Source organism: Sinocyclocheilus grahami, unplaced genomic scaffold (genome assembly GCF_001515645.1).
Source record: "Sinocyclocheilus grahami isolate Dianchi unplaced genomic scaffold, SAMN03320097.WGS_v1.1 scaffold227.1, whole genome shotgun sequence".
Classification (NCBI taxonomy): Eukaryota; Metazoa; Chordata; class Actinopteri; order Cypriniformes; family Cyprinidae; genus Sinocyclocheilus; species Sinocyclocheilus grahami.
This window is the reverse complement of record NW_015505406.1, coordinates 1,027,310-1,042,496: the sequence shown is the minus strand read 5'-3', so window position 1 is coordinate 1,042,496 and position 15,187 is coordinate 1,027,310. Positions and strand designations below refer to the sequence as shown.

Below are 15,187 nucleotides of genomic sequence, written 5' to 3'. Positions count from 1 at the left end.
CAAGACCTATTTTATATAAATTAAAGTTAAATTAATTTCTCATTATTGTGTGTGTGTCTGTTACAGTGTTGTTATAGTATTATGACGATATTATTATAGTTTTTATTTTCTATTTTAATTTTGAAGTGTTAGTAATTTTGTTGTGTGTTGTTTTTTTAAACGAGTTTATACCGTTTTTATGAATTTTTTATTTCAGTTAAACATAATGAAAATACGTTTTTTTTTTTTTAGTTAACTATAATCACCTTGGTCAGCTGTTCTCATGCAATCCTAATTCTTTAAAATCACATGAACAGTGGGAAAGTCTCTCAATTATGGAACTAGTTAAACCTAAAAATAGTCAATCGAGGCACTTGCTAGTAAACTTAAATGTTTCAAATCTAACTTCAATGTCTGATTCTTGGAGCCCAGAAGAACAAAGAATTCACCTCTTAGCCCTTCCTTCCTCCGATTAGCTCACAACTTAGACCTGACTCACCCTAAAGTGTCTCAGCTTCTCTACGGGTGGTGCTGGAATAGGAACAATGGAGCAGCTGGCACCTGTTTCCGGTGTTAGACAAAAACTGGCCCCATGCACACACTACCTGTCTGGCCATATGTATGGAAGTTTTCCTCTTAGTTTGACCTAGGCGCACCACCCGCTGTTTCTTATTTTATCAATGATCAAACATTGAAAATGCTCACAGATCAGTGCTCTTGTGTGCTGAGAGTTCTGAGGTTTAGTCCTGTTCCTGCTTTCATCTGCTCCTGAAGGCAAACATGTGGCATGTGAAGATCGTTGTATGGCATTTTAACTAGATCACAGCTCACAAAGTTTTATACAGAACCAAACAAAACAACTATCAACATCAAGTTATATATATATAGTTTATCATGATGTTGATAGTTGTTTAGTTCGGTTCTGTATAAAACTTTGTGAGCTGTGATCTAGTTAAAATGCCATACAACAATCTCCACATGCCATATTACTTGTATAGTTAGGTCCATATATATTTGGACACTGACACTATTTTCATAATTTTGGCTCTGTATGCCACCAGAATAGAATTAAAATGAAACAATCAAGATGAAATTGAAGTGCAGATTTTAAGCTTTCATTCAAGGGGTTGAACAAAAATCTAACATAAAATGTTTAGGAATTACATCAATTTTTGAACACAGCCCCCCCCCCACACACATTTTCAGGGGCTCAAATGTAATTGGACAAATAAATAAAATGTTTATTTTTAATATTTTGTTGAGAATCCTTTGCAGGCAATGACTGCCTTAAGTCTGGAACTCATGGACATCACCAGAGACTGGGTTTCCTCCTTTGTGATGCTTTGCCAGGCCTTTGCTGCAGCTGACTTCAGTTGTTGTTTGTTTGTGCTTCTTTCTGCCTTTAGTTTTGTCTTCAGCAATTGAAAAGCATGCTCAATCGGGTTGAGATCAGGAGATTGACTTGGCCATTGCAGAATATTCCACATTGTTTTGTTGTATGTTCTTCTTTTTGAGGCTAGATGTTTTTTGCCTAATCTGGCCTTGTTTGCACCTTGTGCAAAAATAAAAAAGCAAAAAGCTAAACCTTTACAAAATGTTGTCTTTGAGAATGTCTAAATATATATCCAGATCCACAACTTAATAAAAATAAGTCTTTATGCCTAAAAACCCCCAGAGAGTTTATAAGCCTTTTATATAGAGCTATATAGGAATCTAGGCTAAACCATGGAATTGCAGATGTTTTCTTTTTTTACTCCCACCAGATGGCACTAATCTGACTTCAAAAATTGGATTTTAAAGGCATTGTCTCTATTTTAACATAGATCAAAAAGAAATATCAAAATCTTAGGGGAAAAAATGTTGTTTTCAATGTGGAAAAAAGTATCATAATTATTGCATAAATATTAATTAGCACCATGAAATTCTCTCAAAATACAAAAGAAAAAAAATATTATGGAACAAAAATATACTACGTTGATTTTACTGAAAATAAAAAAAGTTACATTTCGGGTGTTCGGTCAGTTTTGACCGCGAACAACACAAGTGTGACCCCCGAATGAACAATACCACAGGGTTAAAGAGCTGTAATTCCTTAACCTTTCCTCCAATTTAGATGAGAATACCCTCAGCTGTAACTTGAATAGGTTTTGGTCAACAGCTAAAAAATAAAAATTGTGCCTGTGTCCAAAAATATGTACAAAGGGGTTGTCAGGAAGATGGGAGTAGCTCTGAAGTGTTGGTGAGCACATACTGTATACAAACATGGGCTAACCACGTTACCACCCTGCTGAAATAATTAAAACACACAAACTTTCAAATAAGTCTAAGGTGGTTTGTTCAGTTTAGCCAGCTTACTGGTTTAACCAGATACACACCAGACAATCCAATTCAGAAGAGTAAACCACCTCAGGCTGCTTTAAGTGTTTTTTCCCCCAGCAGGGATATGCAAGAACCACAGCAAAAAAAAATCTTAACTTCTTTTTAAGTTTTGGTATTGGTAGCCTAATTGATATAACGTTCAGCCGAACTTATCGCTAGGGGGTCGCTTTCATCGCATAGAGAATGTTAGTCATCACAGACACTAGTTTTAATGTATTGATGCCTTACTTGAACCTAACATTGCACGCATAGATAGTCTATAACTGACCGGGGTACATTCTCGTAAACAAATGAAACTAGTTAGCTCGTGAGCGCCCTCTAGAGGCGGGGCTTCGCTGGAACGAAACCAGCACGTGCGAGAAATAGCCGCTCATGTCAGGAGCAGGTGAAGAAGTAGAAAGTCGCAATATGTGTTGATTATTAAACGAAACTGTTTATTTGATTTGACCTAATGATGACTTGACAGGATAAAGGGTGAGCGGGTTATGGGTGAGTAAGTAACTACCGGTCTGTGCCAGACACATGTTAACCGGTGTTACAAATGCATTTCTAAACGAATTACATTTTGCTTGGAATATTTTATGGTATTTTCACAAATTCGGGGTCGTATATTGTATGTCATTCCATCTGTTCGTGTCATACTGATTTGTCTAAAAGGCTTTTAGTGTTTCATTGTACCACATTGTATCTACTACTGACAGTGTTTGTGCGGTTCATCCACGATAAAAATATAGGCTATTCGCGTTTGTGTTGTTACTTTATATTCCACGAATACCTGACTAAATCGTGTCGTTGTCACTGTCATGTAAGTGTTCTCAATATCATCAATGCTGTTCTATACTAGTCACTATACTAACAACACAACAACAAGACTGATCTCATGAATATTTATTAACTCACGCTCTGTACTCGGCTGTTGTGTTACTTAATATTTATGAGCCATATGCCTGATTTTCATTGGACGTATTTTTACGTGTGACCTTTTTTTTTTTAATGACCATATTGTTATTAATTCTTTGATCTAATATGTTGGTGTCATCAAGCTACAAAAGAAAATATTTTAAATCATTTAAATGTACGTATCTTTTTTGTAAAGCTTTCAAATATGCACGAGCACAAATTAACAGCTGAAAATATTTTCATAAGTCTTCAAATTTTATAGTATATTATAAGCACCTGTAAAAACACATAGGTTACGTAATGATGTGTTGCATGGACAGGAGGCGTCTGTTTCGTCCGAAAGGCAGAGGAGATTGATAGAGAGGGCAAAAGGTAGGTGTATCATGCTAGTTTTTATTTGAGCAGTTATGTTTGCTATTCCTTTTTATTGTGCCTATTTATGTCCGTATAGGTGCATATTCAACATTTAAAACTGAATGTTCTTGTTCGGTTGTGTCTAGAAAATTACAGTGTAAACATTTTAGTACTTTTAATGAAACATGCTAAATTAAATATCTGTTAATAAAATATTTTTAAAGTAAAATATGTATAATTTACATGCATGTGCATGCATAAATATGTATGAAGTATAATTAGTGGAGAAAATTCTTATTATTATTTTGTAAAATATTATTTTTTATAAGTAATACTTATTATTTGAGGAAAGGAGCATTCACAAAGTCCTCTACGTGAACAATTATAATTTGTTTGGTTGTGATGAAACATGGTTCTGCAAAATAATGTTTACCTTTCCATCTTTATGGCACACAAATATAAAATTAAAGCCTCTATACACTAGCAAGTGGCGAGGTCAACAATGCTTAATAGGCCTATATCAAAATCTAACATGAAAGTACATTCATTGATATGTTTTACAGTATAATTCTGGTATAGCATTATAATAATAAAGATGTGCTTTTGAGGCCGTTGTATTTTAATAGTACTTGAACATATAATTGGTATTTTAATATATTATACATTTTTCATATAAAGTAGTTCAGTACTGGTTTTTTGGAGGCTTATCATGTTACATCTACATTTAATCAGATTTTATCCGGTTTGTGATATTCTTCTCTATCTGCAGGTATTGATTTGTGGACTAGTCTTTCTGGAATACTTTCCTTTACCAACAGAGTCTAGAATTTGGTTATGGAGGTGTTAGGTGTTTAGGTTACCATTAAATGTTTAATTAATTTAATGTAAATGTACAGCTTTTCTAATTTGCTAGAGACTAAAACTGTGCATGAAAATACTGTTAAGAGTTAGTATGGGTTTGGTTTGGGAATATGTGCTGGACAGAATGTGTTTTTAATACGTTTATAACAGTAATAGCTTTTTTTTATACACTGCAAATGTTTAAATGCATTTTTTAACAGTACATCCTGTTTCTACCGATGTTAAAGTTAGCACTTTCTGAGAAACAAAAAAAAAATATATATAGATTTTGTTGATGACCCAGCGGTCATCCTGACCTGAGTGATCAGATTTTGATTGGTTCAAATTTTCAGACCACTGGTAATGATAGTTCAGAGTCCACCTCATGATCAACTCATGATCAACATTTTGTTTTAGGACTAAATTAAAAGACTTTACTTCTTCAAAATTTCATAGTGGTGTGTGAGTGTGTGTGCTAGAGGAAATTAAATCAGGATAAGAACTGACACCTGACTGTTAAATGAATATAAATCATCTTAGTTTTAGAATTTAAACTGGTAGGTGTTTAACAGCACTGTGACGCAGAGTGAACAGATGTATTTAGTTTCAAGGTAATGTTAAAGAGACCATGAACGTATGATAGAGACCAGTTATTTGTCATAAAACAGAGCCCTATGTAGTAGATGGGGTTAAAAAAAAAAAAAAGAAGCAACCTAATTACTTTTATTGTTTGGTTGACGACGTTTTAATGTTGTCTATGACACAGTTAAAGATTATGGACATACACTTGCTCTAGTCTTCTCTTAAAGGAGAATAATAATCAATCCTCTTAATATGAAAATTTACTCACGCTTAGGCCATCCAAGATGTATATGAGTTTCTTTCTTCATCAGAATAGATTTAGAGAAGTGTGTCATTACATCACTTGTCTAAACGGCTAATACAAACATTTCAATAATCCACACTACTCCAGTCCATCAATGAATGTCTTGTAAAGCTAAAAGACTAAACAAATATCTCATTAAGGCGTTTTTAACTTAAAACCATTGTGCCCGGCTAAATACGAGGCCTCTATCCATAATATTACTTTCTCCAGTGAAAAAATCATCTTCTCTGAATCAGGAGAGAAATATGCACAGATCAAGAGGATAACAGCAGATAGACTTTTTCACTGAAGGAAGCGTTATTATGGATTGGTATTTTGGCAGTACCAGAAATTAAATATGTCTTGATGGATTTGTTTCTTACAAACATACAGCTTTTTACTTCACAATATGTAAGTTGATGGACTGGAGTCATGTGGATTATTTGTGGATTGCTGTGTTTTTCTCAGCTATTTGCAATCTCATTCTGACGGCACCCATTCACTGCAGAGTATCCATTGGTGAGCAAGTGATGTAATGCTAAATTTCTCCAAATCTGTTCCCATTAAGAAACAAACGCATCCACATCTTACTAAGGTTGTGACCGTGAGGAATTTTCCCACCGGGTAATCGACATGTGACAACACCGGTAATACTGGTATCACTGTGGGGGCGTTTTCTCTTTTCCTCGCTTTCCTTTGCTTTTAAATAGTTTGTAAAAGCTGCGTGCTTGCATTTTACTTTCACTTTCAAATAGCGGCAATTCGGCATAAAGCAATTGTTCGTTTTTAGTTCGTTTGAATTTCCCCTCTTATCCTTGCTTTCCTTCGCTTTTAAAGGGGTAATATGATGCTGCTAAAAAGAACATTATTTTGTGTATTTGGTGTAATGAAATGTGTTTGTGGTTTAAGGTTAAAAAAACACATTATTTTCCACATACTGTACACTATTGTTTCTCCTCTATGCCCCGCCTTTCTGAAACGCATCGATTTTTATAAATACTTCAAGCGTGTGACGGAAATGTTATGCCCCTACCATATTGTGATGATGCCCTGTCCGGCCGGAGCGATGATTCAAAAACATGAAAACCCATTATAAACGAGGCATTCGTTGCATCCAGTGGGGACAAAATTTATGGATTACAATGACTTATACTGTCTTTTTACGCGTTGCGTTGCATCGCGCCGCGTAAACATAAAACCATGTCTGTATTTGTGATCGGAGAAATGACAAACAACAAGCGCTACTCTACACTGCTCAAAAAACTCGCTTTAAATATATAAAATATAAAAACTCTTTAAATATAAAAAACTTACTTATAGTCTGTGAGTCAGAACAGCCGGCATTGTAGTCTACTCTACCAGGATCAGGAAACGGTCCTCCATAAAATGCGCTGCACACATCTGAATATTTGGGTTGAAGTGTTCTGGAACAGTGTTGTAAATACAACTTAACCACTGATTTCTAGTCGTGTCCATTTTTGGAAGACCAAACAAAGTAGTTTCACTTTCACAACGAAACACAGCATCACACACGGCGGCCTAGAATGAGCAGAGGCCGGGGGATAAAGTGAGGAATGGCTGGCGGGCTAGAGTGAGCAGAGGCGGCGGATTCGATGAAGGAGCGTCCTCGTAGATATGACGTAGATATGTGGGGGCGTGTTAGAACAAGCCGTTTTAGGTAGGCGTGGCTGACTTAACTTTTATAAAGAATATCTCTTTGGATTTGAGACTTTAGTCTTTGCAACTTTACAGATCTTCTTTATGCACCAAGAGCTTGTAACACTCCAAAGAGAAAGGAAAAATTTAAATCGCATCATATGACCCCTTTAAATCGCTTAAAAGCGCCGTGCACATTTTACTTTCACTTTCGAATTAGCGGCAGTTTGGCATCAATTGCTTGAATGCAACAAAATACAATTTCAAACTCACTTTAGCCTATATATAAAACATAGAACTTTTATTAACAAAACAAATAAAAATACACCATGCTATAGGGCAGGCTATGCCTAATATAAAATAACAATTAACTTACATAAAGTTTAAACAGGTATACAAAACTGGAAATAGGCCAAGTAAAAACATGTGTAATATATACAAATAAATAAGAAACGTAGAACGTTTATTAGCAAAACGAGTAAGAACGCTTGGAGGCATGGTATACACCTTGATGTAAAAATAAATAAATAAATGACACCAAGTTTAAATAAAGTAAAAATCAGCAAACAATGTGGAACCAATTAAATAAGAAGCGAATGTTTAAAAACGCTTCCAAAATCACCTTAGATAAACGGCAAAAGTCAACAGGCTTTTCAAAATCCAAAATATTGCCAAACAGGTGCTTTTGCATCTCGTTTCGAAACTAAATCATCTGCCATCGTCTTGTCTGTCTCACCTCACCTCACTCTTCTTGTCAGTCAGCTCGACTCAAGGCCTCACTGGATAAATGAAATCTGATCTGTGATGCGACTGTCGTGCGGCACGCTGCATTGAGCAGCTGCGTTCAGTTTTTAGTTGTAGTGTCTGTTCTTTTACTGAACTAAATGATTTTTATTACTATAAAAAATAAAAACGACGGTGGGGGTCAGTGACGCGGTGGGCAAGTGACATAACCGGTGTTGCGGCTTAACACCGGTATCACCGTCAACACCGTCTATCGCGGCAAGCCTACATCTTACATGGCCTGAGTCAGTTTTCATTTTTTAGTGAACTATTTATTTAATCTGTCTCTTCAGTGCAATCATGGAAAAGCCCCAAAAGACACAGGAAGAGCCGCAGTTGTCCCCACAGATGGCGGCACCTGATGGGGGTTGGGGCTGGGTGGTGGTGGGGTCTCTTTTCGTGTCTTCTGCCCTGGTGTTCGGGCTCATCCGCAGTCTGGGCGTCTTTTTTGTGGAGTTTGTGCAGTACTTTGGTGAGAGTGCCCAGGCGGTGTCCTGGATAACATCCATTGGCTTGGCCATGCAACAGCTAATGAGTAAGTTCACTCCTTCATGCAAACACAACGTGGTAAAACAACACAGTTTTGCTTCAGCATTCAATTGATTACATATGCCTGCCTGCAGGTCCAATAAGTGCAGCCGCATCTAATGTATATGGAGCTCGTCCGGTTGTTATGATGGGAGGATTCCTCTCAGGCCTGGGATTCATTCTGGCGTCCCAGGCAACATGTCTTTTACATCTTTACCTGACCATGGGATTCATTTCAGGTAGATGCTCTTGTAAAGAGTGTCTTTAATATTAACCAATGTCAGGATCCTGATTCGTGTTTTTACTCCACTAGGTTTAGGTTGGGGGCTGATCTTCACCCCTACCGTTGCGTCAGTGATGCTGTACTTCACCTTGCGGAGATCTCTAGCCATGGGCCTGGGCTTCACAGGCGTCGGACTTGCCTCTTTTGCATTCTCTCCACTTTTTCAGTATCTAGTAGAAGCCTATGCTTGGCGTGGGGCCTTGCTTGTCCTCGGAGGCCTCAGCTTCAACATGATTGCTTGTGGAGCTCTCATTCGGCCTCTAGGGAAACCAAAGGTTGTGGAGAAGGTATGTGTTTTGATATATACAGTGCGTGTATGTGTATATATATATATATATATATATATATATAAATTAATACTTTTGTTCAGCAGAGGTTTTAAATTGATAAAAAGTGACGGAAAATTACATTTATAATGTTTCAAAAGATTTATATTTTAAATAAATGCTGTTGTTTTGAACTTACAGTTAAAGAATAAAAATATTTCCCCAAAAATATTAAGCAGAACAGCTGTTTATCAACTAGGACGCAGAATTTTGCAATGAAAAAAGTGACAGTAAAACATTTATAATGTCCTAAAATATATATTTCACATCAATGTTTCTATTCATCAAACAATCCTGAAAAAATGTATCATTGGTTTCCACAAAAATATTAAGAAGCAAAGCTATTTTCAACATTGCTATTAATAATAATGTTTCTTGAGCATCAAATCATCATGTTGGAATAATTTCTGAAGGATCATGTGACACTGAAGACTGGAGTAATGATGCTGAAAAATAAGCTTTGCCATCACAGGAATAAATTAGATTTTAAAATGTTAAAATTGAAAACAGTTATGACGTCACACAACATATCTATTTAGATTTTTAATCAAATAAATGCATTTTTGGTGTGCATAAGAGACCTTTTTTCAAAAACTTATGGACCCCAAACTTTTGAACAGTATATATTATAAATGTTTATAATATTTCAATTAATTTAAATATTAATTTATTTAACAATTGATGACTACTATATATATTGATACATTTATATTTAATCAAAATAAATGTATTATAATGATTGTTCTGCAGATTAACGTAGAATATATGAGGCTTACTTACTATATTGGCTTGTTTCTTTTTGTGCCGTTCTCAGACTGAAAACTCGACCAAGCTCAACAAATGTTCTTCTTTGTTCTCCCGTATCTACGAGGGCTTTGAGCTCTCTCTGCTTTCACACCGAGGCTTCCTCACTTATTCCTTGGCCATCACCTTATTCAATGCCGGCTACTTCATCCCTTATGTTCATCTGGTCGCCCACAGCCGTCACATTGGTTTCACTGAGTACCAGGCAGCCTTTGTAATCTCTGTAACTGGTGTGGCAGACATCGTGAGCCGCGTAGCCTCCGGCTGGTTCTCGGACCTGGGCAAAATGCGGATGCAGCACATGCTGGTGGTGTGGACTGGGTTACTGGGGCTCTCTCTGATGCTCATTCCTGTTGCCATGGTTTACTCGGGACTGTTGGTTGTCAGTGGGGTCTATGGGTTTTGTGCAGGAGCGATGACGCCACTGGCGTTCGCGGTGGTGCCGGAAATCGTAGGTATAGAGCGAATGCTGGGAGCCCTTGGCCTGCTGCAGCTCATAGAGAGTGTCGGAGGGCTGCTGGGAGCGCCACTGTCTGGTAGGAGCTCATGAGATCATCACAATAGTTTTATTTAAAGGAAATGTTCACTCAAAAATGAAAATTTGCTGAAAATCACCCTCATACCATCCAAGATGTAGATACGTTTGTTTCTTCATTGAACAAATTTGGAGAAATTAAGCATTGCATCACTTGCTCACCAATGGATCCTCGGCAGTGAATGGGTGCCGTCAGAATGAGAGCTGATGAAAACATCACAATAATCCACATGACTCCAATTTGTCTTGTGAAGTGAAAAGCTGGAGGTTTGTAGGAAACAAATCCAACATTAACACATTTTAAACCTAAAACTGTTGCTTCCGACTAAAATATGAGTCCTCTATCCATAACATTGCTCACTCCAGTAAAAAAAAAAAAGGTCTTGTCTGAATCATGAGAGAAATATGCTCAGATCAAGCACTGTTACAAGCAAACAGTTATAAACATTTCAAAACAAATATGTTGGTACATTTTGATGTGAGTGGACAACAGCGGATGGAATTTCTGGAGGAGGCATTATTATGGATTTTGGACTCATATTTTAGCCTAAAATGACGCTTTAAATTTAAAATGCCTTAAAGATGGATTTGTTATGAACACAGAGCTTTTCACTTCACAAGAAGTTAATTGATGGACTGGAGTTGTGTGGATGCTTATGGATTATTGTGATGTTTTTATCAGCTGTTTGGACTCTCATTCTGACGTCACCCATTCACTGCAGAGGATCCATTATTGAGCAAGTGATATAATGCCAAATTCCTCCAAATCTGTTCCCGTGAAGAAACAAACTCATCTAAATCTTATATGGCCTGAGGATAAGTACATTTTCAGTAAATATTCATTTTTGGTTGAACTATTCCTGTAAAAGGCCAACAAAATTGATTTTGATCTTTAGGTTTACAATCAGCATTGAAATGATTGTGCCATCTCCATTTTTCCCTCCCAGGCTGGCTGAAGGACTATACAGGGATGTACACGGTATCTTTTATCGCTGCTGGAAGTTTCCTCGTGTTAGGTATGTTAGTTACAATGACTCTTCCCTATTTCTGGTCTTGTACGGCCCCTCCACCCCCATCACCTTTAAAGAAGAAATCTCAGCATGAATCCATTGAAGATGGACTTCTCAAACAAACTCTGTCCTCAAATTCTGTACCTGAGATACCCTGTCTATTGGATGATATACCCTACTTGGATAAGGAGTAAAAGGTGTGTTGGAAGAGTGATGTTACACATCTAGTGCAAGAATGAGAAGAAATACCTCAGGAAATGATGCATCATACTAATTTAGGGAAACTATTTAGATTTTTTAGAAGGATATTTTGCATTGTCAGACAGGATATAGGCAACTATTGGCATTGGAATCACAAATCATATTGCACTGAATGGTTTTATACCACATTTTGCAGTAAAACTTTTTGTGGGTAATTTCAGCTAGTGAAATATCCCCCAATGCCAAAGAAAAATTATGTGAAATTTGCTATTAGTGCTTTTCGCCTAATAACAAGACAATCAATTTGATGGAAGTTTTGAGAGAGTTTGAAAAGCAACAGTCAGTTTACATCTCAAATTTCCAGCTAGCCTAGCGTATATATAGTTCAGAACAAATCTGTCTTAATGTTAAATCTGGATTGTTTACTCATTCCTTATATATACAAGTAGGCACACACGTTTTTGAACATGCAACGAAAATGATTGCACTTCAAAAGTTGTATAACAGGACAATAGCAGCATAAATCCTTATCATGACGTAAATGCAGTAAAGTAACTGTGCAGTTATCAAGACCAGCTTTTCTTTTTGATTAGATAATAATGGCATTTTACGGTTGCCACAGTCAGACACCACAGCTGCAGCTGTAAAGTGTTATTTTAGTATAATTTAGTTACTATTATAGTTTTTATATTTTCAGTTTTCATTTTATTTAGCTTTACTGATCAATCAACAGTATCTTTACTGCAACTGTATCTATATCCTGATGTGGAGCTAATCTTTCTTAGACTTTCAAAATATGCAAAAAGTTTGCGTTTGGAAAGCTGTCAGTGCTCGTTCTAAAAAGGCCATCTTTATAGTTATACAAATAATTTTAGAGATACTTTATTAATAGCTCTAGTATTTTTCTGTTCTGAAATCATTATCTTTTTTATTAAAAAATATATTACATTGAATTAAATCATTATTAATGTAAATTAAATTATTTTATTATTTTAATTTTTTAAATATTGTCAGTTTTCCCTTGCCAATTCAAAATCACCATCAAATAAGGATTTGTGCTGATATTGTCCAAATACCCCACTTTGACTTGACCGTTTCTGAATTTGAGGGCACAGTAGCAGCTGTAAAGTGTTATTTTAGTATAATTTAGTTACTATTATAGTTTTTATATTTTCAGTTTTCATTTTATTTAGCTTTACTGATCAATCAACAGTATCTTTACTGCAACTGTATCTATATCCTGATGTGGAGCTAATCTTTCTTAGACTTTCAAAATATGCAAAAAGTTTGCGTTTGGAAAGCTGTCAGTGCTCGTTCTAAAAAGGCCATCTTTATAGTTATACAAATAATTTTAGAGATACTTTATTAATAGCTCTAGTATTTTTCTGTTCTGAAATCATTATCTTTTTTATTAAAAAAATATATTACATTGAATTAAATCATTATTAATGTAAATTAAATTATTTCATTATTTTAATTTTTTAAATATTGTCAGTTTTCCCTTGCCAATTCAAAATCACCATCAAATAAGGATTTGTGCTGATATTGTCCAAATACCCCACTTTGACTTTGACCGTTTCTGAATTTGAGGGCACAGTATATTAAATACCATGGTATAACACTGTACCTTGGTAGTGCCATGTTACTATTTCTAAGAGTATGCCGGCAAAATACTATTTATTTTAACTGATTGTTTTTAATATATTATTACAATTTTTATATTGTAAATTATTGTGACACACTTCACCTCCGGCCTTCCCTGACAGGAATTTAATTATGATGCACAAATACAGCTTCAGGGTTTGGTGGAAAGACGGATGCTTGTGATTTTTACTGTTACTGAGGAGCATTTTGTATTCATGTCTAGTAAAACATGAAGGCTGCTAGCAAGAATTTTCTAACCAGCTTTTAACTGCTTAGTCATCATCACATATCTGTCACATCAAGCAAAAGCTAAAATGAAGGCAAAACATTTTCTTTTGCCAGTAAGTTTGGTGCTGGAGGCTACTTTAGTACAGTAAACAAAAGCAGGAAGGCAAGCTAAATGCTAACACAATGCTAATCCTGTTCTGCTCATGTAGAGCATTTTTCTTTCACTTTTTTTTTTTTTACACACAACTTGCTGTACCTTACCTTGTTCTTGAGTTGCGTATGGAGGAATATGATGATCACACATGTTAATGTTACTAGCATTGTCGGAGACATGTCATTTTAATGTTGTCTTTTCAGGGTCAAACTGGACCATGTGATTTGTGTATTACATTGATACTTTTTTAAATCTTGTATGATGGGAATCTTGCCCAACATAAAGGGCTTTTACTGTGATCTTCAAGATCCAGGGTTCAGAGTGAATATTGACTTACATTTTCCACCGAGGTCGCTGACGTAAACAAATTCACTTAGAAATCATTGACCAAACTAAAGTCTTTGTGTTACACATTACTTTCTTCAGCGCCTTTTTGTTTTCATTGTAAATGTTTATTTCACTTAGTGCAAGAGCTTTACTGTGCACAAACTGGTGTAGGTTCATTTAAACCTCGTCAGTTCTCTACTTCCCATGGGAAAACCTTGAATACTAGTCACTAATGCTGTTTTAAAGATACACTTCTCATAGAACCAAACACGTGAGCCTGAGAGTCGATGAGCTCTGCTACAGCTCGACTTTGCTTTCTCATGTGTGAGGCCCTTATTGCTGTGAGATTAACAGCACTGCCTTTACACACGGTTGTCTTCAAATGCACTGTATTAATGCAATTATACATGCTCTTTAGCCTATTGACCTCAATATGCTTGCATATATGAGAAGTGAGACTTGGATGAATTTGGATCAGTTAAGTCATATTTTATAGCTTTGGAACTACACTGCACAAGATGACTTTTGATCTAATTAAAAGGTTGAATGGAATTTGCCATCTGAGCCAGTCGGATAGTTTTACCTTTTACCTTTAATCAAGTTACCAGCCCATATCTTGTGCGTTATGTTTTAATTTTCCAAGAAGCGCACAGCATGGCAAGACAGGTTTTACTGGAACAGTACAGTATAAAACTGTGTTTTAGGTAAACCGATTTGTGTTTTAATGTGGTTGAATAAAAGGCTATTTCTGCTTTTAATTGTACTATTGTCTCCTTGTGTATATATGGGCGTTTCTTCAACTAGGTGCACTTTTATCCTTGTGAAGTTGAATAAAAAAAACTTGTTCAAAAGTCACGTAACACAGTCTCATAAGTTTAAATAATTTGTCTAGTTTTAAGGTCTGTAAGAGGACAAACGTAGATTACAAGAGGAATTGTTAATATTTTACATTTTTTCCAACCTGCAAAGAACGAATGTCATTTCCACCACATCTCAATATACAGCTGTTATTTAAAAATAGAATAACTTATGCCACTCAAGAATTGTCTAAGATCATTTTTGTAACTAGTTTTACCAGTTTTTCCACAATGTACAATGATTATACATTTGTCAATGAGACTATGAAATGTAATATTGGTTTGGGTAAGAGCTTATTAGAAAATAAATACCTTGAATTTTTATATTAAGTAGAGCATGATCTCATAAATTGTGGATACATTTTTAATGTGTGATGAGAACTTTTTAAATATTTCTTAAAAATGTGTGTGGTGATGGAAATGACAGGGTGTTGTGGAAATGACAATGAATTAACGTGAATGTAGAGAAACAGTAGAGATATTTATTAGAAAAATTCTTAAACTCATCACACTCATTAAACTCAATTCACAAAG

General features: G+C 35.7%; 1 protein-coding gene across 2 annotated transcripts; it reads left to right on the top strand.

The window, feature by feature from the left end:
- Positions 1-2,727: 2,727 nt before the first annotated feature.
- Positions 2,728-12,431, top strand: LOC107597064 (monocarboxylate transporter 13-like). Of its 2 annotated transcripts, none has more exons than XM_016287975.1 (6): positions 2,728-2,847; positions 8,050-8,291; positions 8,380-8,523; positions 8,598-8,854; positions 9,708-10,233; positions 11,180-12,431. In XM_016287975.1, exons 2-6 carry the CDS (start codon positions 8,057-8,059, stop codon positions 11,434-11,436), a joined length of 1,419 nt encoding a protein of 472 aa, XP_016143461.1. In that variant the 5' UTR covers positions 2,728-2,847; positions 8,050-8,056; the 3' UTR covers positions 11,437-12,431. The 2 variants fall into 2 exon arrangements, with proteins under 2 accessions (XP_016143461.1, XP_016143462.1); XM_016287976.1 differs by lacking the exon at positions 2,728-2,847 and adding an exon at positions 3,422-3,630.
- Positions 12,432-15,187: the final 2,756 nt, after the last annotated feature.